General features: G+C 41.6%; 1 protein-coding gene across 1 annotated transcript in view; it reads right to left on the bottom strand.

Moving 5' to 3' along the window:
- The window catches only part of LOC115131181 (serine-aspartate repeat-containing protein I-like), a 32,370-nt gene extending 6,375 nt beyond the window's left edge, over positions 1-25,995 (bottom strand). Inside the window, exons 1-7 of the mRNA XM_029662779.2 lie at positions 25,756-25,995; positions 14,605-15,003; positions 14,465-14,518; positions 11,697-11,729; positions 8,871-8,903; positions 2,289-2,372; positions 219-236 (exon numbers count right to left, since the gene is read on the bottom strand). Coding sequence (XP_029518639.1) covers positions 219-236; positions 2,289-2,372; positions 8,871-8,903; positions 11,697-11,729; positions 14,465-14,518; positions 14,605-15,003; positions 25,756-25,816 — 682 coding nt within the window. The 5' untranslated portion in view covers positions 25,817-25,995. The remainder of the gene's footprint in view (positions 1-218; positions 237-2,288; positions 2,373-8,870; positions 8,904-11,696; positions 11,730-14,464; positions 14,519-14,604; positions 15,004-25,755) is intronic.
- Between the last annotated feature and the right edge of the window lie 374 nt (positions 25,996-26,369).

The raw sequence follows: 26,369 nt of genomic DNA, 5'->3' as shown, positions 1-26,369 counted from the left end.
AAAAACCATTCCACAGTATGTAAACTAAAAACCATTCCACAGTATGTAAACTAAAAACCATTCCACAGTATGTAAACTAAAAACCATTCCACAGTATGGAAACTAAAAACCATTCCACAGTATGTAAACTGAAAACCATTCCACAGTATGGAAACTAAAAACCATTCCACAGGATGGACACAGAGAAAAAAGACAGAGAGGGAGGGAGAAGGACTTACCTTGAGCTTCCGCTGTGCCTGTTCAGAAGAGAATAGAAAGAAACACACAATTATTAACATAACACACACACAAATGAAACACACACACACTAACACATCCACAATAATTCACATATTATAAACTGGGTGGTTTGAGCCCTGAAAGCTGATTTTTTATTTTTATTTTATTTCACCTTTATTTAACCAGGTAGGCTAGTTGAGAACAAGTTCTCATTTGCAACTGCGACCTGGCCAAGATAAAGCATAGCAGTGTGAACAGACAACACAGAGTTACACATGGAGTAAACAATTAACAAGTCAATAACACAGTAGAAAGAAAAAAGAAAAAAAAAAAAAAAAATGGGCAGTCTATATACAATGTGTGCAAAAGGCATGAGGAGGTAGGCGAATAATACAATTTTGCAGATTAACACTGGGGTGATAAATGATCAGATGGTCATGTACAGGTAGAGATATTGGTGTGCAAAAGAGCAGAAAAGTAAATAAAAAAATAAAAAAAAACAGTATAAAAACAGTATGGGAATGAGGTAGGTGAAAATGGGTGGGCTATTTACCAATAGACTATGTACAGCTGCAGCGATCGGTTAGCTGCTCGGATAGCTGATGTTTGAAGTTGGTGAGGGAGATAAAAGTCTCCAACTTCAGCGATTTTTGCAGTTCGTTCCAGTCACAGGCAGCAGAGTACTGGAACGAAAGGCGGCCAAATGAGGTGTTGGCTTTAGGGATGATCAGTGAGATACACCTGCTGGAGCGTGTGCTACGGATGGGTGTTGCCATCGTGACCAGTGAACTGAGATAAGGCGGAGCTTTACCTAGCATGGACTTGTAGATGACCTGGAGCCAGTGGGTCTGGCGACGAATATGTAGCGAGGGCCAGCCGACTAGAGCATACAAGTCGCAGTGGTGGGTGGTATAAGGTGCTTTGGTGACAAAACGGATGGCACTATGATAGACTGCATCCAGTTTGCTGAGTAGAGTGTTGGAAGCCATTTTGTAGATGACATCGCCGAAATCGAGGATCGGTAGGATAGTCAGTTTTACTAGGGTAAGCTTGGCGGTATTGGCTGACAGCTGTGCTATAAATGACAAAACATTTATTTTTTCTGCTTTAATTATGTTGGTAATTAGTTTATAATAGCAATAAGGCACAAGGGGTGTGGTATATGGCCAATATACCACGGCTAAGGTCTGTATCCAGGCACTCCGCGTTGCGTTGTGCATAAGAACAGCCCTTAGCCTTGGTATATTGGCCATATACCACACCCCCTTGTGCCTTACCTTTTAACTGACTTGCCTAGTAAAGGTTAAAAAATATATATATATATATCATTAAGGGAAGCAAGGCTCTTGCGTTCTGCTTCTGTGGTCTGGTCTGGAAAGAGTGTCGGTAATGTAGTTGATGCTCTGAGGCTAGTACTACTATAGAGTTTCTGCTCTAACCGGCTCGGAGAGGACCAGATCTACAGCAAACACACAAACTTAACTAACATTTATATTTGCATATGGATAGTAGTGACTATGAGCCATTAATGACTGGAGCAAGTGACTCATTCATTACTGTATATTAGTCACTTTATTGGTCATATGAGTCCTGAGTCCTGAGCTTTTAATATATTTTAATAGACTCCATATGTAGCTTCACATCAGAGTGTATTCAACAGGACACAGCATAATGATGTAGGAATTTTCACATTGAGTAGATCAAGTTCAAGTTTCAATTAACAGACATGTGTCTGGTTCCATACTGTGCTTTAGCCAGCTCTTCTAGCCTGCCTGGTTCTATATTGTGCTTTAGCCAGCTCTTCTAGCCTTCCTGGTTTTATATTGTGCTTTAGCCAGCTCTTCTAGCCTGCCTGGTTCTATATTGTGCTTTAGCCAGCTCTTCTAGCCTTCCTGGTTCTATATTGTGCTTTAGCCAGCTCTTCTAGCCTGCCTGGTTCTATATTGTGCTTTAGCCAGCTCTTTTAGCCTGGCTGTTTGCATATTGTATGTGTCGTAGCTAACTATTCTAGCCTGGCTGGTTGCATATTGTATGTGTTGTAGCCACCACCACCAGTATAAGATACTAACCAACTGAGCCCCCTCGGCGGCTCTTTCCTCCCATGGGTGTCTCCTTTGTGGGCTCGCTCTCCTCTTGTGCTTCAGGCTCAGCTTCTGTAAAGGAAGGAGGGAGGAGAGGTGAGACAGGGGTTGTCAGGGAGGATCGAAGAGAGGTGAGACAGGAAGAAGAACAGAGACTCTTGTCTTTCAGTTGTTTTAACTCTCTCTCTCACTCTCTTTCTCTCCCTCTCTCTCTCTCTCTCTCACGGCGAGGCATGGCTTACCGTGCTGTAGGGTACAGCCGTAGGGCACTTCCGTTACTATTATGTGAAATGTTCTTCCTTTACTCATAATCCGTCAACGGCAATATTCATTTTTTTTATCATTCTAATTAAACATTTTGGATATGCTTGGTTAGTCTTTCAAAAAATGTGTTGATTCTATTGACATTTTTTTTCAAACAATAGAAACCAAAACATACACATACAAAAAACAACACACAGACAAACACAAACATCAACAACATCACCCCTGCCCAGACCCACCTGTTCTCACCCCCATCTCCAGGGGCTGCACTACTCTCCGCCACGTCCTCAAATTTCACCATTTTGTTCCTCTCTGTCTCTCACGCTCTTTCAATATTCAGATAATGAAGCATATGATTGTTCGATTGTCTTAATGAGGGAGAATTGGTTGATTTCCAGTTTTTAGTATATGTTTTTTCAAGACAATTGACAAAAAGAGCATCAGCCAACCCATCGTGAAAGGTTGTTAGATCGAATCCCCGGGCTGACAAGGTAAAAATCTGTCATTCTGCCCCTGAACAAGGCAGTAGACCCACTGTTCCTAGGCCATCATTGTAAATAAGAATTTGTTCTTAACTGACTTGCCTAGTTAAATAAAAAATAAATATGTGACCCGTTTCAGAGCTTTTTGAATGTTTTTATTTTTTATCAAAGTGCTTTTTTGTCAGAAATGCCTTCTGGATCATGTGAACTTTCATGTGTGATGACCCTCACACTCTGTCTGCCGAATTCTTTCTCTTTGCTCTTGTTTTCCTTAATAGGATGTCGGTGGGCGGAGCCGGGAGGGTCGTCAGTGAAATGGGACACACCTGGGCTCGGGTGTGTCCCAGGATAAATGCACCTTTCCCCATTCATTGAGGAGACAATCTCCATGCAGACAGACAGATTTTGGTTGTGGCATTTTTGTGGTTATTTGGTTTCATTGCGTTGGCACCTTTCAAACCCCCATAATTATCACATGCGACCACTCACTTACACTACTGACTAAACACACACCATTGTTAATTGTATTTACTTTACTTCAGCAAATAAATGTATTTTGTTCTTTATCTCCACCTTGTCTCCCTTTTTGTTACGGGCTTCGAGCCAGTTCGTGACACATGCCATCTGTAAATACAAATAAAATTGTTAAATTTACAAGCCTTCCCACTAGCCATGATTGGCTGAGATAATGAGTGGGCTGGACCTGCCGAGTTCGGAGTTTGGATTGGTCTGCCATATAGAAGGCTTCTGTCTATTTGAGCTGGTCAGTTGAGTTGGTTAAAAAAAAAACGTATCGTGCAGTGGCGCTGCATAAGTGTTGCTCTCCACTTTCTGGAGGATTGAGTTTTAAATTTAGTGGAATTAGAATATGATAGCTAAAGATGGTGAAAACACCTGTCTCAGGATTACATCTTCAAACTAAGGGCAACCGTGGCATGGCATCTGTGACAGGGAGACACGTCCATCATGCATGATGTATATGGGTAAGAGTCTGGCTAGCTACATTTTCAGATATTACACGTTTCAATTTTTTTTAAAGGGGTTTTCATTTTGGGCTAACGTGTACTGTTAACTAGCTAACTTTAGCGGGCTGGCTTCCTAACTAATGTTACGTGTATGACCTTATTATTTGTATCCCAGAGCCGTATGCTTTGCTAGTTAGAGCCCAATGTTAGCTAGCTAACATTGAACATGGTTGGTTAGCTCCTAGCAGAGTAGTAACAACATGATTTGGCATTATGTTCATTGATGTTTAACTAAGTAAAGTTAGGTGGCTGGCTTGTTAACGTTACATGTGTGTGATCTTACACATAGTTTACCTAGCTAGGTTCATTGTTTACCTAGCTAGTCTTAAGCTAAAGGGTACAACACCTGTTGAATATGGCCAGTGTCAGCAAAGCATGAGTGAGAGGCTGGCTGGCTGAATTGACTGACTGGCTGGTTAGGCTGTTTTCATGTTATCCAGTGGTAAACAAATCATTGGCCAGAGCATCTAGTGTGCGCTCTGAACGCTCCGAGAGCAAACGAGATGGGAGGGCTAAAGCTTAAGAGGATGTGAACGATGCTGAATGGGTGTAGACAAAGAGCTCTTCACTAGATACCAAAATATTCAAAGGCCATTTTCTCAAAAGTGAGTTTACAAGTTTATCAACTTTAAAAGCAGAATTACTTTCCCATTGTTCCTCAAATGCAGTGTATGATATATCATTTTGTAGCTCTGAATCTCTCCTTTTATCCAATGTAAAAAACACAATTTCAAATGTTGCTACATAATATCAAATCCAGGTGGTGAGTCACATATGACGTCTTGAAATAAGCAGACAGATTAAAAGTGCATTTACATTGTAATACTTATGACAGCCAACTTCCTAACTCTGCCGACAACTTTTGTACTAAATAATTCCCAGAAGGCATTGATTATTGTTAGTTTTACACTTAATTAAAGGATTGCTGTGTAGATCTGTACTTTTTACATTTGAGTCATGTAAGTCGCTCTGGATAAGAGCGTCTGCTAAATGACTTAAATGTAATGTAAATGTAGAAGATGCTCTTATCCAGAGTTACTTAGTAATGGTATTCATCTTCAGATAGCAAGGTGGGACAACCACATATCACAGGAATAGAAAGGGAATTTTTCCTCAAAGTAGCTATCAGTAGAGTCAGAGAAAGGGGGAGGGGGTCGGTTCATGTGCAAATGCTGGTTCGGCTTGTTTTTTTTGGGGGGGGGCTCAAAGTGAGGAGGACTAAGATACTGTTTGGAAGATATGCTGTCCTAGCTTCAGGGGGAAGTTGGTTCCACCATTGCCAGGTGCCAGGACAGAGAAGTGCTTAGATTGGGCTGAGCGGGGCCTGCTCTTTTGTAGGGGTGAGGGGGCCAAGAGACCTGAGGTGGCAGAACGGAGTGCTCGGGTTGGGGTGTAGAGTTTGAGCATAGCCTGAAGGTAGGGAAAGGCAATTCCTCTTGGTGTTCCGTAGGTAAGCACCATAGTCTTGTAGAGGATGCGAGCTTCGAGGCCAATTGAGTGTGTGGAGGAGCGGGGTGACATGAGAGAACTTGGGAAGGTTGAAAACCAGGCAGGTTGTGCATTCTGGATAAGTTGCAGGGGTTTACAACAGCCAAGAGCGAGTTGCAGTAGTCCAGAAGGTAGAGGACAAGTGCCTGGATTAGGATTTACACCGTGAGTTATTATTTTGTCATTATAACATTTTCCACGTATAATATCCTGAGATTTTAGAGTATTCTGAAAATATTTTTAGCAAGGGGGGCATTGGGGGGCAATATCTGTCAGGAGTTCAATTGCCAGTGCAAACAGGAGGGGGGAGAGAGGACATCCCTGTCTTGGATATTTACAGTGGGGCAAAAAAGTATTTAGTCAGCCACCAATTGTGCAAGTTCTCCCACTTAAAAAGATGATTTTTATTTCTTCAGAAAATCACATTGTAGGATTAAGAGAGAGGCCTGTAATTTTCATCATAGGTACACTTCAACTATGACAGACAAAATGAGAAAATAACCCCCAGAAAATCACATTGTAGGATTGTTTATGAATTTATTTGCAAATTATGGTGGAAAATAAGTATTTGGTCAATAACAACAGTTTATCTCAATACTTTGTTATATACCCTTTGTTGGCAATGACAGAGGTCAAATGTTTTCTGTAAGTCTTCACAAGGTTTTCACACACTGTTGCTGGTATTTTGACCCATTCCTCCATGCAGATCTCCTCTAGAGCAGTGATGTTTTGGGGCAATGGGGGGCAACACAGACTTTCAACTCCCTCCAAAGATTTTCTATGGGGTTGAGATCTGGAGACTGGCTAGGCCACTCCAGGACCCTGAAATGCTTCTTACGAAGCCACTCCTTCATTGCCCGGGCGGTGTTTGGGATCATTGTCATGCTGAAAGACCCAGCCACGTTTCATCTTCAATGCCCTTGCTGATGGAAGGAGGTTTTCACTCAAAATCTCACGATATATGGCCCCATTCATTCTTTCCTTTACACGGATCAGTCATCCTGGTCTCTTTGCAGAAAAACAGCCCCAAAGCATGATGTTTCCACCCCCATGCTTCACAGTAGGTATGGTGTTCTTTGGATGCAACTCAGAATTCTTTGTCCTCCAAACACGACGAGTTGAGTTTTTACCAAAAAGTTTTATTTTGGTTTCATCTGACCATATGACATTCTCCCAATATTCTTCTGGATCATCCAAATGCTCTCTAGCAAACTTCAGACGGGCCTGCACATGTACTGGCTTAAGCAGGGGGACACGGCTGGCACTGCAGGATTTGAGTCCCTGGCAGCGTAGTGTGTTGCTGATGGTAGGCTTTGTTACTTTGGTCCCAGCTCTCTGCAGGTCATTCACTAGATCCCCCCGTGTGGTTCTGGGAATTTTGCTCACCGTTCTTGTGATAATTTTGACCCCACGGGGTGAGATCTTGCGTGGAGCCCCAGATCGAGGGAGATTATCAGTGGTCTTGTATGTCTTCCATTTCCTAATAATTGCTCCCACAGTTGATTTCTTCAAACCAAGCTGCTTACCTAGTGCAGATTTAGTCTTCCCAGCCTGGTGCAGGTCTACAATTTTGTTTCTGGTGTCCTTTGACAGCTCTTTGGTCTTGGCCATAGTGGAGTTTGGAGTGTGACTGTTTGAGGTTGTGGACAGGACTTTTATACTGATAAGTTCAAACAGGTGCCATTAATACAGGTAACGAGTGAAGGACAGAGGAGCCTCTTAAAGAAGAAGTTACAGGTCTGTGAGAGCCAAAAATCTTGCTTGTTTGTAGGTGACCAAATACTTATTTTCCACCATAATTTGCAAATAGATTCATTAAAAATCCTACAATGTGATTTTCTGAAGAAAAAAAAATCTGCTTTTTAAGTGGGAGAACTTGCACAATTGGTGGCTGACTAAATACTTTTTTGCCCCACTGTATATTATATTTGTATTAAATTCATTATTTCAGCTGGTAAGTTGAAAGCTTACAACGTTTTTAATAGAAAAGGCCATTCAAGACGGTCGAAAGCCTCATCTACAGCTATTATTGATAAATGTATCTTTTTTTATAGCGTATTGTATTATACTGAAACATGTTCTTCTATTTGTTTGTAAATGTCTATTTTTAATAAACCCTGCTTAATTAATTCATATGTATCAAGTCTGGTTGGTCATTTTTTAAATACTTTGTTGTCTTAATCAACAAACTACATTATACCTAAAAAAACACTTTCATTCTAAACGTAAAAATGTTAGCATGAACAGACTGTCACATGGAATGTACGTCATGATTATCAGCCAAAGAGCCTATTGACATTGACTTTCTTCAATTATCTAACTAACCCTGCTTTTAAGATGCGAAAAGCTGTTGGGTACCGTTTTGTTTGAGCAATAGTAGGGTTGTCTCTTCAGCTGGTTTCCTGCAAGTTGAAAGGACATATAGGCAAGCCAAAAAGAATACATTTTCCTATATACCTAGACCGTTCCAAGGGCAGGCAAAGGCTGGAAGTAGTTACGTGACGTGTCTAAGACTAGCAAATTAGATTGAGATGAACTTCTCTCGCTAGCCAGCCAGCTAACGTCAGCTAACCGGCAAAAAATCTAACAAACAGTGACGAAAGTATAATACGACAGCTTTACTAGCTTTACTGTCAGTGTTAGCAAGGCCGGTTAACAAATTAGAAAGGCAGAATAATTATCATGCAAATCATTTGTTGTAACAGTCAATTATGTTAATAACAATATGTGAGGCTGCTGAAAACTTGTGTCAGTAGTTTGCTTAGGATGACGCTAAAGCTAGGCTAATTACATTGGAGTAAGGGGAGTACCCTACTCTGGAGCATGGTCACACCTCGCGGGTGTATCTATTCTGATTGTTGACAGAACCCGGCTGTGGCAGTCATTATTGTAAAGAACAACATCCAGAACTGAAGAGAACAGGTGGAATGTCCCTTGAGGATGAGAACATAGAGCACTGCCCTGGAATGGATGTCAGTACAGATAGGACTGCTGCAATAATGGCCAAGCTAAACACAGAGGACTACAGTAGCACTACAGACTGCACAGACTAGTGGTATCTGTGACTCCAATGTTGTAGGCCTAGCTGTAACTGCAGCAGTGGAAGGTGAGCTGGATTACCTAACATTAATAAATGCCACCTCACGAAAGTCTGATAACAGAGCTTCTGAAACACAGTAACTGTTTTGTTCTACTAGTTCTATAGTAAACCATCTTTACTGTCTCATCAGAAATCTGCAGTCTTATAAATGCAGAGGGGAATACTGCTATTTTTGGTATTGACCGTACCACAGTAAGTAAACCATCCTTACCTGGTTCAACAGCTTCAGACAGATCTAGTTCACCTTCAATGGAAACAGACACACAGAAACAGACACAAACACAGATAAATATAAGCAGCACATGCAGGTTGATTGATGACTGTCTGAGAGGCAGAGTTGTTTGTTCAGCATACCGGGGAAAACGCGTTGAGAACAGAGCAGGTACTACCTGAGCTATATATTTACATTTTTCCATTTCAAGTGTTTTGTGTTTTGGGCCTAATGAACACCACTCAGATGTCAATGTCTAACTGTAAATGTGTGCAGGTGAGAGGTGATGGTTAATATCAAATCAAATCAAATTTTGTTTGTCACATACACATGGTTAGCAGATGTTAGTGCGAGTGTAGCAAAATGCTTGTGCTTCTAGTTCCGACAATGCAGTAATAACCAACAAGTAATCTAGCTAACAATTCCAAAACTACTACCTTATAGACACAAGTGTAAGGGGATAAAGAATATGTACATAAGGATATATGAATGAGTGATGGTACAGAGCGGCATAGGCAAGATACAGTAGATGGTATTGAGTGCAGTATATACATATGAGATGAGTATGTAAACAAAGTGGCATAGTTAAAGTGGCTAGTGATACATGTATTACATAAGGATGCAGTAGATGATATAGAGTACAGTATATACATATACATATGAGATGAATAATGTAGGGTATGTAAACATTATATTAGGTAGCATTGTTTAAAGTGGCTAGTGATATATTTTACATCATTTCCCATCAATTCCCATTATTAAAGTGGCTGGAGTTGAGTCAGTGTGTTGGCAGCAGCAACTCAATGTTAGTGGTGGCTGTTTAACAGTCTGATGGCCTTGAGATAGAAGCTGTTTTTCAGTCTCTCGGTCCCAGCTTTGATGCACCTGTACTGACCTCGCCTTCTGGATGATAGCGGGGTGAACAGGCAGTGGCTCGGGTGGTTGCTGTCCTTGATGATCTTTATGGCCTTCCTGTGACATCGGGTGGTGTAGGTGTCCTGGAGGGCAGGTAGTTTGCCCCCGGTGATGCGTTGTGCAGACCTCACTACCCTCTGGAGAGCCTTACGGTTGTGGGCGGAGCAGTTGCCATACCAGGCGGTGATACAGCCCGACAGAATGCTCTGGGCCTGCTCTGGGCCTGCAGCCTTGCGAGGGTTGACACGTTTAAATGTTTTCCTCACGTCGGCTGCAGTGAAGGAGAGTCCGCATGTTTTAGTTGCGGGCAGTGTCAGTGGCACTGTATTGTCCTCAAAGCGGGCAAAAAAGTTATTTAGTCTGCCAGGGAGCAAGACATCCTGGTCCGTGACGGTGCTGGTTTTCTTTTTGTAATCCGTGATTGACTGTAGACCCTGCCACATACCTCTTGTGTCTGAGCCGTTGAATTGAGATTCTACTTTGTCTCTATACTGACGCTTAGCTTGTTTGATTGCCTTGCGGAGGGAATAGTTACACTGTTTGTATTCGGTCATGTTTCCAGTCACCTTGCCCTGATTAAAAGCAGTGGTTCGCGCTTTCAGTTTCACACGAATGCTGCCATCAATCCACGGTTTCTGGTTTGGGAATGTTTTAATCGTTGCTATGGGAACGACATCTTCAACGCACGTTCTAATGAACTCGCACACCGAATCAGCGTATTCGTCAATGTTGTCGTCTGACGCAATACGGAACATATCCCAGTCCACGTGATGGAAGCAGTCTTGGAGTGTGGAGGTAGATTGGTCGGACCAGCGTTGAACAGACCTCAGCGCGGGAGCTTCTTGTTTTAGTTTCTGTCTGTAGGCAGGGATCAACCAAATGGAGTCGTGGTCAGCTTTTCCGAAAGGAGGGCGGGGCAGGGCCTTATATGCGTCGCGGAAGTTGGAATAGCAATGATCCAAGTTTTTCCAGCCCTAGTTGCGCAATCGATATGCTGATAAAATTTAGGGAGTCTTGTTTTCAGATTAGCCTTGTTAAAATCCCCAGCTACAATGAATGCAGCCTCCGGATATATGGATTCCAGTTTGCAAAGAGTCAAATAAAGTTAGTTCAGAGCCATCGATGTGTCTGCTTGGGGGGGAATATATACGGCTGTGATTATAATCGAAGAGAATTCCCTTGGTAGATAATGCGGTCTACATTTGATTGTGAGGAATTCTAAATCAGGTGAACAGAAGGACTTGAGTTCCTGTATGTTGTTTTGGCCACACCATGTCACGTTAACCATAAAGCATATGCCCCCGCCCCTCTTCTTACCAGAAAGATGTTTGTTTCTGTCGGCGCGATGCGTGGAGAAACCAGCTGGCTGCACCGTCTCCGATAGCGTCTCTCCAGTGAGCCATGTTTCCGTGAAGCAAAGAACGTTACAGTCTCTGAAGTCCCTCTGGAATGCTACGCTTGCTCGGATTTCATCAACCTTGTTGTCAAGAGACTGGACATTGGCGAGGAGAATGCTAGGGAGTGGTGCACGATGTGCCCGTCTCCGGAGTCTGACCAGAAGACCGCTTCGTTTTCCCCTTTTTCGAAGTCGTTTTTTGGGGTCGCCGGCTGGGATCCATTCCGTTGTCCTGGGTGAAAGGCAGAACACAGGGTCCGCTTCGCGAAAGTCATATTCTTGGTCGTACTGATGGTGAGTTGACACTGCTCTTATGTTCAGTAGTTCTTCTCGACTGTATGTAATGAAAACTAAGATGACCTGGGGTACCAATGTAAGAAATAACACGTAAAAAAAACAAAAAACTGCATAGTTTCCTAGGAACGCGAAGCGAGGCGGCCATCTCTGTCGGCGCCGGAAGTCATAGATCAGGGGTTTAGAGGTAGGAGGGGTGTGAATGTGTTGATGTGTTTTACCTCCGTCTTCTGGTGCAGGCGCCGCTTCCGACTCTGAGAAACAAACAGACCTTTATCAGATACCATGACTATACTGAGAGGACATCATTGGCAAATGTGATACTTATTACAATAATACTATTTTAACCAATCACTCTTATCACTCACAGACAACAGATCTAAACTGTGATTTAGGCCGGGATTGAATCTGATCGCCTCTTTCGGCTATGCACCTTCTAAAGGGCAGCTGAACTCGAAAAACATCTTAACTGGTTGGAAACATCCTATATTTACACAAAGTGTAAAAAAGCATAATTCTGGTCATAAAGTCAGTATCTTCCAAAACCGAGATTTACGAGATTTAGGGAATCTGTTACGTTCCGAGATACATTGGATATTTGAGGGTTGGGTTTTGATTTCAATGATGCCCACTAACACGGGGATGGTAACGCCTAGGGAGAATTATCATGCAGAGAGAAACAGCTGCGCTGATTGCACTCTTTCTAATAATAGCAGAACCTACAGACATCGAGACAGACCTGTCCATTATGCAGCGCCTCAGACTTGTTTACATAAGAAAACACGTTGCCATTGTTATGTTGAAAGGACACTTGGTCCCTAAGCCCTTTATCGAGTGGCCACTTGCTGATATGACAGTGATCACTCGAATCTGCACACTGTTTTGGGCAAAATGAGAATTTAGACAGTGCACACTTGCATCCCAAATGCCAATTGTCATTATTCCAAAATTCAAAACCTATTTGCGAGCGTCTTGTGTCCAATCACATCCTGTTCTGTAGCATGATTCCCTATGAAACCCTGCCAACTAGATGGTAATAGATAGTGAGAAAGTTGTAAAAACAAAACAGCACCGAAGCACATAAGCTGATTTAGCTAACGTAGCCTGCTTGCTGAATGTGCCTGCTAGCTACTAGATAGCTTCATTGACAGAAATGGAACTTAGCTAGCTGTTGATTTTGGGCACTGATAAACAGTGTGTAGCTTGTCCTTTATTAAGGATAGTTTAACAGCTTGCTGATGAAGTTGTAGACCTATTCTCAGAAATCAGTCCGTACTAACAGCATGTTTCTAAGCAATGGTGAGTTAGCTTAGCACCGCAGCAGCTGACTCGTTTTCATGCAAAAAAAAATTACTTCAGAAATACTGCACAAAACACCTTAGCACAATGTAAAATTTCACGACTAAGACCTCCCCGACAGAACCATCAAAATGTATTACAGATTTGTGGACCCGTGCTCATCGAACATCTCATTCCAAAATCATGGGCATTAATATAGAGTTGGTCCCCCTTTGCTGCTATAACAGTCTCCACTCTTCTGGGAAAGCTTTCCACTAGATATTGCTGCAGGGGACTTGCTTCCATTCAGCCACAAGAGTGTTAGTGAGGTTGGACACTGATGTTGGGCGATTAGGCCTGTCTCGCAGTTGGTGTTCCAATTCATCCCCAAGGTGATCGATGGGATTGAGATCAGGGCTCTGTGCAGGCCAGTCAAGTTCTTTCACACTGATCTCAACAAACCACTTCTGTATGGACCATTATTCCTCCTCCATCAAACTTTACAGTTGTCACTATGCATTCAGACAGGTAGCGTGCTCCTGGCATCCGCCAAACCCAGATTCATCCGTCGGACTGCCAGATGGTGAAGCGTGATTCATCACTCCAGAGAATGCATTTCCACTACTCCAGAGTTCAATAGCGACAAGCTTTACACCACTCCAGATACACCTGTCAGCAATGGGTGTGACTGAAATAGCCGAATCTACTCATTTTAAGGGGTGTCCACATACCGTTGTATATATAGTGTATCTTCAATTAATAAACTATTTTGAGGGTGAAGTGGTTGTGGCTATGTTGTTGCTGCGAAGATTCAAGAGGGACAAACAACAATAACTTCCAGGGTACGATATAGCGATCATTGCACACCCACATCGAACCACACCCCATTACGCAAATCACATTTTTTTAAATGAGCAGCAGAAAACCTAGGAGCAAGCCCAGGCAAAAACAGTGAGTTCAGCCGCCCTTTAAAGGCTATGTTCCCATGTTCGACTGCATTGCAGCGTCTTCCGTGTATGCAGTCTCTGTGAACATGGGAATGTGGGGGCAGCTGAGCTCATTACGCCAGTTCAATCGTAAATTATCTTTAAATGTGAAGTGAGCCATGAAGTCGATCTTCCATGCTCTGGAGTGAATCTAGGCATTAAACACACATTTCATAATAAAGTAAGAACTACACAGAGAGGGATGGGGGTGAGTGTGTATGCCAGCATGTGTATTTTGAAGGAGAAAACTAACATCAATTCATTTTCATTTACACTGTTAGAGGAGAGTGCATTGAGGCCTACACACTGGCAGAATCACAGTATCAATATATTTGGATATACAGTTTGAGTTCAACAGTTTAAGACTTCTTTCAGGACACTTTGGCCTTGCATTCCAACATACATTTAGTCTTTAATTGAACTTCTACATTGTCCTGTGGGAACTCTAAAAGGTCATTGGCTAGAATGTCAGGATCTGTTGCTGTGGCAGGCTGTTGACTCTGTCAGTCAGAGTCCTCAGAAGGCAAACTAAATTGACTCTCCCCACCGACTTCACCTGAACCTTCAGCCCCTCCACTTTAGATTCCCAAAAGTAAGGACAAATGTATCCAAGAACTCGTTCATACACAACACTACCATACAGCTAAATGAATGGAAACGGGTCACATACACTTAACAGACATGCAAAGGCCATGAATGTACTGTAGTTATAAGGGGTGTCTGACCTGCAGCTTCCTCTTCTACAGCAGGTTCCTCTGCTTCTGGTTCTGCCGCCTCCGCTTTGAAACACAACAATAACCATTAACAACTGTGTGTGTGTGTGTGTGTGTGTGTGTGTGTGCATGCGTGTGTGCGTGTGGCTCACCTGGTTCTGGCTCAGCTTCAGGGGCCACCTCTACTTCCACTGCTGGTTCTTCTACTACTTCTGTGTCCTCTGTCGAAGCCTCTCCTTCTGCAGTTGCAGCCTCATCCTTTGTAGCCGGAGCTTCCTCTTCTGCAGCTGCAGCCTCTTGGTCTGTAGTCGGAGCCTCCTCTTCTGCAGCTGCAGCCTCTGTAGTCGGAGCAACCTCAGAACTTGCAGCCTCGTCCTCTGCAGCCTCCTCCTCTTCTGCAGCCTCCTCCTCTTCTGCAGCCTCCTCCACTTCTCCTGTCGGAGCCTCCTCAGCTGCTGGGGCCTCCTCTGCGGCTACTTCATCTGCTTCTGCTTCGGGCTCTGCTGCTTCTGCCTCTGCTTCCTTTGTTTCTGGCTCAGCAGCAGGGTCTTCTGGAGAGAGGAACATACTTTTCCTTTAGCAGGCAACAGGTATGGTGTCCCACATCACATTTTATAACATCATCAATAAATATTCAGACAGACGTCGACTTTCAGATGGCAGGACTACTCTAGTGTGTGTGTGTGTGTGTGTATGTGTGTGTGTGTGTGTGTGTGTGTGTGCGCGCGCATTGCAGTCATAGAGGGCAGTGATATTCCCCTATTGTAAGTAAGGTGCAGCATTGTGCCAAAGAGTGTAGAGGCGAAACAGCAGACTACCTTCTCACTCCAACACTCTTCTTTTTCTTAAACAGGCATGGCCAGCTGGCCCTAGTGGGGCACAGTGTGTGCAGGCTTTTGTTTCAGCCCTACTCCTGATCCACCTTCTGATTTAACGGGCCACACTGAATAGCTGACCAGTTGAATTAGGTGTTCGAGCTGAGTTGGAACAAAAGTCTACACACTCTATGGCCCTCAGAGACTGGAGTTGCCCATCCCTGTTCTAAAGAACAGAATCAATAGTCCTGAAACACAATCCATCAACAATGACCAAGGCAGGCATGTCATAATGTGTGTGTACTGTATGTACTGTATGTCAGGAAAAGAAAGACAGAGACTTAAGATTACTGTTCCTTAAGACTACTGTTCATTAAGACTACTGTACCTAATTGATAATGGAATGTATATGTTTAAATGAATGATTAGAATATTCCACCCTGAAACCATATAATTGTATGTCATAAATCATAAATTAAATAAATAATGAATCATAAAATTATTATTAATGATGTGTGTAGTTTTAGTCAGTAAAAGTATAATTAATGATGTGTGTAGTTTTAGTCAGAATTAGGGTAAAACAATATATCTGTACAATATATCTTTATAGTATCTTAACCTTTTTGGGATAGGGAGCAGCATTTTCACTTTTGGATGAATAGCGTGCCCAGAGTGAACTGCCTCCTACTCTGTCTCAGATGCTAATATATGCATATTATTATTAGTATTGGATAGAAAACACTCTGAAGTTTCTAAAACTGTTTGAATGATGTCTGTGAGTATAACAGAACTCATATGGCAGGCGAAAACCTGAGAAAAATCCAACCAGGAAGTGGGACATCTGAGGTTTGTAGTTTTTCAAAGCTTTGCCTACCGAGTACACATTGAGATCTGGATAAGGTTGCACTTCCTAGGGCTTCCACTAGATGTCAACTGCCTTTTGAAAGTTGAATGAGGATTTTACTATAAAGGAGGGGCTCATGAGACCTGTTTGAGTCAGTGGTCTGGCAGAGAGCCTTGGTCTCATGACGCGTCTGGATGAAATTCTCGCACCTCATGAAGATGGATTACTGAACTTTATAGAACAAATCAGTCATTTATTGTCAAACTGGGATTCCTGGGAGTGCCTTCTGATGAAGATCATCAAAGGTAAGTGAATATTTATGGTGTTGTTTCTAACTTTGTTGATTCCAAAATGGCGGCTATTACTCTGGCTGTTTTGGGTTCGGAGCTCAGAATATGCTTTTTCCGTAAAGTTTTTTAAATCTAACACAGCAGTTGCATTAAGGAGAAGTCTATCTGTAATTCTGTGAATAACACTAGTATCTTTTATCCATGTTTATTATGAGTATTTCTGCTAAAATCCCCAGATGTTTTGGAATCAAAACATTACTGCACATAACGCGCCAATGTAAACTGAGATTTTTGGATATAAATATGCACATTATCGAACAAAACATACATGTATTGTGTAACATGATGTCCTATGAGTGTCATCTGATGAAGATCATCAAAGGTTAGTGATTAATTGTATCTATATTTCTGCTTTTTGTGACTCCTATCTTTGGCTGGAAAATGGCTGTGTGTGTTTTTGTGACTTGACTCTGACTTAACATAATCATATGTTGTGCTTTAGCTGTAAAGCATTTTTGAAATCGGACACCATGGGTAGATTAACAAGATGTTTATCTTTCATTTGCTGTGTGAAAGTTACATATTTCTAAAAAATATTTTTGAATTTCGCACGCTGCCTTTTCAGCGGAATGTTGTAGAGGAAAGGTTAAGGGTAATAGAAAATGTTTCAATTGCGATGAGACAGGACATTTCACCCAGGAGTGTAAGGCTCCCTGTAAACATTGTGACAGAGTAGGACACAACCACCGAAATTGCAAACATAAGGGGAAGGACAGGTGCGACAATCGGGAGAGAAAGAGAGAGGCAGAGACAACGGGAGCGAGATTAATGAGAATCCTCGCTGGAGAAATGCTTGGACCTTTAAATTAGGGCTATTTTCTGGGAATTGTCTCGGTAGTACGTGCCTGATTTTACTACAGATATTTATGATAATAGGGTCATTTGCGTCTCTGTCATTTCAATTGTGTTGGTGGTCCAGCGGTAGAATTCTTGCCTACCACACGAGAGACTCGGGTTTGTATCTCAGCCTAGATACGATAGACAAAAATTTGGGTTTCGGATTGTAAAACAACTATTGATATATTTTGCCTGGAAAGATACGGATGTTAGTGTTTGTTTAAGATATAAACTGAACATTTTAATAGCTTGTTTAGGTTAAATTGAAAGACTAATTCATTCTAATAAATAGCGAGACAGTCGAGTTCTATGTAGACCAAATGGGGTCTCTAACCCCTTGGCAGTCTAGAACTATGAGCCTTTATGGAAGATATCTGTGCAGGTCCCCGTGTAGTTCATGGAAACAGGTCATAGCTCACACCGAGAGAGAGGGTTATATAAATCCACATACCCAGTATGGAAGAAGATGGAGTATAGTGAAGGTGAGGGTTTTTGACTGTAACCTGGAGCAAGGGAAGTATTGCATAAAGGTACGAATTACCATTAAACATTTAAAGAAAGAATCTAGGGTTATGTGATGTTGGTTTTGACCAGGTTTCGGTTGACACTATGGTACCATTCCGGGTAACAGAGGATAGAGCTGGCGATAGTTCTAAAGCCATCCAGAATACCAGCAGTACCCCTGACGAAACGGACATTACCCGTGGAGTCGTCCAGAGCCAGGGACCGGTGCGGATAATTCAGATGAAAGATCTGAAGGAAGTGATTGAGGTGGAAACTAGTTATGGGGATTCCAACCTATGGTTGGAATGGATTCAGTATACAGCCAGATCAGTAGCTAAAGAAGAATGTTAAGCCTGTGCCACAGCCAAACCTCAGTTGACAACCACCCCGTTTCCACTTGATGGTATTGATTCACCCAGGGGAACGGCCTGTATGGTAAAGCTGTTCATGAAGGCAGGGAAGCCAGCCAATGACAGTTGCATTGATCTGCATTATCTGTATCCTCATGTGCCCATTACATCCAGACTTCCCCCTTTCACAGTTACAGGAGGACATTATTATTGTATGGCTCGATACATCACACACGGGTGGGACATAGGGGAAGTAAGAACATGCAATAGGAAAGAGAATGTTACAACCGACAAGACAATGAGGGACCTGACTGGATGGTTGAGTTCCGAGGACTTTAGTAAGATAAAAAGGCCTAGAGCGGATGTTTGGTGGGGGTGTGGAGGTATGAAGCTGTGGCCTAACCTGCCTACAAATTGGACCGGTATTTGTGCACTAGTGCAGTTAGGCATGCCCTTCAACCTTATCCAACACAAAGACCTAGTGCCAGGTAGAAGAGAAAGAAGGAGTGCTCCGTCAGGGTCCTTTGACAATGGAGTTTACATCAATAGCATTGGGGTTACAAGAGTTCAAAGCTAGGAATCAGATATGGGCTGGATTGGAATCAGATATGGGCTGGATTGGAATCAAGCATCTTCTGGTGGTCAACCCTCAATAAAATGTAGATTGGATAAATTATATCTACTATAACCAACAGCGTTTCACCAACTATACTAGAGATGCGATAAAAGGGTTAGAAGATCAAAAAGCTGCTACTAGTTTGATGGTATGGCAGAATAGAATAGCATTGGATATGTTACTGGCTGATAAGGGTGGGGTGTGTCTGATATTCGGATCAGAGTGTTGTACTTTCATCCCCGATAACACAGCTCCGGACGGATCAGTGACCAAGGCCCTGGCTAGTTTAACCACATTAGCTCACGAATTTGCAGAGAACTCTGGGCTGGATAATTGTCTAACAAAGTGGTTTGACAGTATGTTTGGGAAATGGAAAAATGTCATAATCACTGTGTTGTGGGCAACTTTCACCTGTATGAGTGTTTTGGTTCTGTGTGGATGTTGTTTGGTCCCATGTGTGAGAGGTTTGATCACCAGGACTCTGGAGAGGTCAGTGACACAACAGATGGTGAGATACGGACCGATTCCGAGCTCCGGCCAGTGGGATGACGAATACAAGCCTTCAGGCCTAGGAGAAGGCTCTGTTTCTTTTAACTACGAGGAGCCAATGTTGGATGAGACTATTTTTAATGTTTAGACTGTTTTGTATGAAGATTGTAATAAAAATCCTAACAGGAAGAGTTATAATTGGATATAGGCCTATAACAGTCACGGATGAATATTGAATGTACATACATGTATTGGTTTGGATTATTCTTGTATACCATTTATGTTTCCATCTAGTGTTTGATGTCTCAGTGTGTATTATTTAGTCATTAAGGGTGGATTGATAATGGAATTTATATGTTTAAATTAATGATTAGAATATTCCACCCTGAAACCATATAATTGTATGGTTTTATTAATGATGTGTGAAGTTTTAGTCAGAATTAGGGTAAAACAATATACTAGGAGGGAGGCTGTCTATTTAACACACACATGGAATATAGGAGGGAGGCTGTCTATTTAACACACACACACACACACATGGAATATAGGAGGGAGGCTGTCTATTTAACACACACACACATGGAATATAGGAGGGAGGCTGTCTATTTAACACACACACACATGGAATATAGGAGGGAGGCTGTCTATTTAACACACACACATGGAATATAGGAGGGAGGCTGTCTATTTAACACACACACACATGGACTATAGGAGGGAGGCTGTCTATTTAACACACACATGGAATATAGGAGGGAGGCTGTCTATTTAACACACACACACACACACGGAATATAGGAGTGAGGCTATCTGTATTAAACACATGCACACTCGCATGCACACACACACAAGTCATTCAGCTAAGAAAAACTCTAATATCAGAGGAGAACAGCAACACGCTGTATAATTGTATGTGGATCCCCCACCCACATGTATGTGCAGTATGTATTAGGTACAGTAGTCTTAAGGAACAGTAGTCTTAAGGAGCAGTATGTATTAGTGTTATATGAATTATGTTATCAATGTTCATAAACGGAGCTTCAATTAAACTGCTCAGTCTGCAACCTAGAATTTGTAAGATTATGGTTGAATAGCTGGAGGTAGAACTGGAGGTAGAACTGCGAGCATTGCAATGTGCTGCATTTGCCTCTGTCATTTGGAAATGGGCGGTCTCATCATTGAATTTAAATTTGCCTGTGAAATTGTGAAAATTATGATAATGCCCTTTTAGTGTAAGTGCTGTTTGACCGCTTGAAATTTTTGCCTGTTTTGGTGGGATGGAGTTTGGACTTCGATGGTGACATCACCATGGAGTACATTTGTTAATAGACCGATAAGAAAGATAGTTCCAAACCTCTCTGCCAATAACAGTTTTCCTCTCCCCACTCAGACCACTCCCAGTCAGTCCAAGCAAAATTATTAATTGAGAAATTGCTATTTTTTTCCATTTGAATTGAAAACAATCACAGTAAGGTACTTAATTGTTACCCAGAAATGATTTGATATTGAGATAAAATGGCTGCACTGAACCTTTAATGAACTGGCTTCAGATCCCAGCCAAGTCTACCAAGGGGTGGGTGTGGCAGCCAAGAATAATATTCATAATCATGTAATGGGTGCTTATATTTGTACTATTTCACACATGTACATGTGTGTGTTAATAGCATGTGTGAATTGGAAATGTTTTTTATTTTTGCATATCTCAACTCTCCCTGACAACCCTCAGAGAATGAGGCCTCTCTCTGTGGAAAACAACACTTCAACTATTATGTCACAACATTCACCAACATGACTAAAGCCAGGTGAGACTAATAACTTGTAAATCAACAGATTGTGACCAATACTGGTATTAGTTAATCATTCTTCAAGCCAGATGCCTGTGTCCCTGCTAGTTGTGGACTTGAGGCTGTTCAGAGGAAAACACAACGGCCTACTGGTGAGAGAGAGAGAGAAAAAAAAGAGAGCGAGGGGGGGGGGAGTGAGAGAAAGCGAGGGAAAGAGAGGAGACAGACACAGACAGTATAGGAGTAGAAAGAAAGAAAGAAAGAAAGAAAGAAAGAAAGAAAGAAAGAAAGAAAGAAAGAAAGAAAGAAAGAAAGAAAGAAAGAAAGAAAGAAAGAAAGAAAGAAAGAAAGAAAGAAAGAAAGAGCATGAACACAGCTAGACAGTACAAATTCATATGGTCCACACCCCACATAACATGTCCAGTAGGACACACCCTTAAGAGACTCAATCAAATGTATCTTATAAAGCCCTTTTTACATCAGCAGTTGTCACAAAATGTTTTATGAAACACATTTCTACCAGTGTCCACACGCTATAGAATAGACACATGCAGTAGGCCACAACCTATAGGACTATATATATATATATATACAGTAGAACACAACTACACACCAGCATCATTTCTTGGTAAATTACATTTGACATAATATAATGATAAATCTGAGTGTGTTTGTAAACATTTTTTTTAAATTCTACATTTCAGCCTCAGGTACAGATAGACAGACAGGATGTACTAGAAGTAGCAGGTGTGAAAGGTTTGTACTTAAAGACAAAGTGAATTCCAAAACGTGATTTTCCTGTGTTTTATATACACTGAGTGTACAAAACCTTAGGAACACCTTCCTAAGAACAGTCAGAACAGCCTCAATTTTTCAGGGCATGGACTCTATAAGGTGTCGGAAGGGTTCGACAGGGATGCCAGCCCATGTTGACTCCAATGCTTCCCACACTTGTGTCAAGTTGGCTGGATGTCCTTTGGGTGGTGGACCATTCTTGATACACACGGGTAACTGTTGAGCATGAAAAGCCCAGCAGTGTTACAGTTCTTGACACACTCAAACCGGTGCGCCTAGCACATATTACCATACCCCGTTCAAAGGCACTTAAATATTTTGTCTTGCCCATTCACCCTCTGACTGGCAAACATACACAATCCATGTCTCAATTGTCTCAAGACTTAAAAGTCCTTCTTTAACGTGTCTCTGCCCCTTCATCTACACTAACTGAAGTGGATTTTACAAGTGACATCAATAAGGGATCATGGCTTTCACCTGTATTCACCTGGTCAGTCTATGTCATGGAATGAGCAGGTGTTCCTAATGTTTTGTACCCTCAGTGTATATTTCCACACTATGAGGTTGGAATAATACTGTGAAATTGTGAACGTTCTGATAATGCCCTTTTAGTGTAGGGGAGAGTAGGGTAACTTTGAGGAGGCATGTAGCCTAGTGGTTAGAGTATTGGGCCAGTAACCGAAAGGTTGCTAGATCAAATCCTCCCAGCTGACAAGGTAAAGATCTGTCGTTCTGCCCCTGAACAAGGCAGTTAACCTACTGTTCCTAGGCCGTCATTCCAAATAAGAATATGTTCTTAACTGACTTGAGCCCTCTTTTACATTCAGCGTCACTCCGTCAAGGGAAATATAGTATTCTTTCTAACAAAGATATCAACATATAATTAGAATTCAGTGATCTAAAGTACTTAAGTAAAAATACTTTAAAGTACTACATAAGTAGTGTGTTGGGGATATCTGTACTTTAATGTACTATTTATATTTTTGACAACTTTTACTTTAACTTCACTACATTCCCAAAGAAAATAATGTACTTTTTACTCCATACATTTGACCTGACACCCAAAAGTACTCATTACATGGTGAATGCTTAGCAGGACGGGGAAATGGCCCAATTCACGCAAGATAACACATGGTCATCCCTACTGCCTCTGACCTGGCAGACTCACTAAACACAAATGCATAGTTTGTAAATGATATCTGATTGTTGGAGTGTTCCCCTGGCTATCCGTATATTTTAAAGACATGAAATATATGGAATTTGAAATGATTTATACTTTTTCTTTTGATACTTAAATATATCTTAGCAATTAAATTTACTTTTGATACTTACGTGTATATAGAACCAAATACTTTTTGACTTTTACTCAAGTAGTATTTTACTGGGTGACTTTCACTTGAGTAACTTTCAACTAAAGGATATCTATACTTTTACTCAGGTATGATAATTGGGTACTTTTTCCACCACTGCCAGAATTCATGTAAACATTACAGTATTTAAAACATAGCTTGTCCAAAAAAAGTGGTCTCTTGGCACAACTTGTTGAGCTGCGGGACAGGGTAAATTAAGCTGAGGGACAGGGTAAATTAAGCTGAGGGACAGGGATAATTAAGCTGAGGGACAGGGTAAATTAAGCTGAGGGACAGGGTAAATTAAACTGAGGGACAGGGTAAATTAAGCTGAGGGACAGGGTAAATTAAGCTGAGGGACAGGGATAATTAAGCTGAGGGACAGGGTAAATTAAACTGAGGGATAGGGTAAATTAAGCTGAGGGACAGGGTAAGTTAAACTGAGGGATAGGGTAAATTAAACTGAGGGACAGGGTAAATTAAACTGAGGGACAGGGTAAATTAAGCTGAGGGACAGGGTAAGTTAAACTGAGGGATAGGGTAAATTAAGCTGAGGGATAGGGTAAATTAAACTGAGGGACAGGGTAAATTAAGCTGAGGGACAGGGTAAGTTAAACTGAGGGATAGGGTAAATTAAGCTGAGGGACAGGGTAAATTAAGCTGAGGGACAGGGTAAGTTAAACTGAGGGATAGGGTAAATTAAGCTGAGGGACAGGGTAAATTAAACTGAGGGACAGGGTAAATTAAGCTGAGGGACAGGGTAAGTTAAACTGAGGGATAGGGTAAATTAAGCTGAGGGACAGGGTAAATTAAACTGAGAGACAGGGTAAATTAAACTGAGGGACAGGGTAAATTAAACTGAGGGATAGGGTAAATTAAGCTGAGGGACAGGGTAAGTTAAACTGAGGGATAGGGTACATTAAGCTGAGGGACAGGGTAAATTAAGCTGAGGGACAGGGTAAATTAAACTGAGGGACAGGGTAAATTAAACTGAGGGACAGGGTAAATTAAACTGAGGGATAGGGTAAATTAAGCTGAGGGACAGGGTAAGTTAAACTGAGGGACAGGGTAAATTAAGCTGAGGGACAGGGTAAATTAAGCTGAGGGACAGGGTAAGTTAAACTGAGGGACAGGGTAAATTAAGCTGAGGGACAGGGTAAGTTCAACTGAGGGACAGGGTAAATTAAGCTGAGGGACAGGGTAAATTAAACTGAGGGATAGGGTAAATTAAGCTGAGGGACAGGGTAAATTAAACTGAGGGACAGGGTAAGTTAAACTGAGGGACAGGGTAAATTAAGCTGAGGGACAGGGTAAATTAAGCTGAGGGACAGGGTAAATTAAGCTGAGGGACAGGGTAAATTAAGCTGAGGGACAGGGTAAATTAAGCCGAGGGACAGGGTAAATTAAGCCGAGGGACAGGGTAAATTAAGCCGAGGGACAGGGTAAATTAAGCTGAGGGACAGGGTAAGTTAAACTGAGAGACAGGGTAAGTTAATCCACCTACACATTTCTGTACTGAATACAATATTACCACTACCCTTTTAAAACCATGTTTATCTTTATTAACCAAACACAATTCAACACCATCACGATAGCTTTTATGCCTCTTAATAATTTTAATCATATTTTAACACAGGATTACACCTAAAAAACACTAAACTTTTTAAAACACTTTTAACATAGGCCAGGCCCTGTTGACACCTCATATCCCAGAGATAATGCCTTGCATTATGCCTGGGAAGAAAATACTTTCATTTGCTCAACTTGTCATTGGCTCATCCATTGGCTCATTTTACCCCATGGCCATTGGCTCAACTTACCCCAAAGGCAAACATTTTGACTATATTAGACAACATAGCTACAAGGATGCATTTTCATGCTAGGTTTAAGGACCTGAAATTGAAGCTTATAGACCCCAACTGATGTATAGAACAATCTTTAAACGATTTACTTTGTTTTAGAAACAAACATCATGAAACCTACAACACAATAAATTAATTTGACTTGGTGAAAATCTTTCTTTGGAGCAAAATTGCTTGCCACTTTTTCCATATGGACCTCGTCTTAAATATTTTGTCAAATTATCAATTTTGTGTATGTTTTCCTAGAAACAAGGGTGGCTCAACTTACCCCACTCTCCCCTAAGAGCTTTTTTAATTGATTGGCTGAAATGTTCACCTGTTTTGGTGGGATGGCGTTTTGGTCTGCCTGGTGACATCACCAGGCAGTAAATTAGTTAATAAGCATCTAATAAATAGAGTTCCAAACCTCTGCCTATAATAGCTAGTTTTCAGTTTCCCCCTCCCCACTCAGACCACTCTCAGACAGTCCTAGCTCAATTCTTGCTTGAGAAATTGCTCATGGCTAAGAAACAATTTTTTACATTTTTAATTGAAAACTATCACAGAAAGGTACTTAATTGTTACCCAGAAATGATTTGATATTGAGATAAAACGGCTGCATTGGGCCTTTAACCGACCTCTCTCAAGTAGAAAAAGAAACATAAAGCACCATAAAACTAGTTGTAAAAGTGCTTACCAAAGTACATTAGTGGATGTTAAAGTGCTTACCTTGTGTCTTGGCTCCAATCACCAAACTGCCCAGCAGGAGAATCCACAGGTATGACATCATGGGAACAGAGTTCTGAATTACAAAACTGGAGTTTTAAACTTTTCTATTGAATAGTGAGAATAAAATAATAAAAGTAGTAATGATGATGGTGATGATGTTTCTGGCAATGTTTACTAGCTATGTGTATGATGTGCGATGGCTATATTCTCATGTTGCCTTCTCCTCTGCTGCAGCTCCAATCTTCTCATGTATTCTTTTGTCTGTACATGGACCCAACTTTAGGGGGTGTGTCTTTGTCTGGGGTGTGGCTGGGACAGAGTAACTGATAGTTAAGTGGCAGGGTCGGGGAGTAACCGATTAAATATAATCAAATCAAATCAAATCAAATTGTATTTGTCACATGCGCCGAATACAACAGTGAAATGCTTATTTACAAGCCCTTAACCAACAATGCAGTATTAAGAAAAATACCTACAAAAAATAAGAAATAAAAGTAACAAATAATTAAGAGCAGCAGTAAAATAACAATAGCGAGGCTATATACAGGGGGTACCGGTACAGAGTCAATGTGCTGGGGAACCGATTAGTTGAAGTAATTGAGGTAATATATACA

The sequence above is a fragment of the Oncorhynchus nerka genome, linkage group LG1 (assembly GCF_034236695.1).
Source record: "Oncorhynchus nerka isolate Pitt River linkage group LG1, Oner_Uvic_2.0, whole genome shotgun sequence".
Lineage (NCBI taxonomy): Eukaryota > Metazoa > Chordata > Actinopteri > Salmoniformes > Salmonidae > Oncorhynchus > Oncorhynchus nerka.
This window is presented reverse-complemented; position numbering and strand designations above follow the sequence as displayed.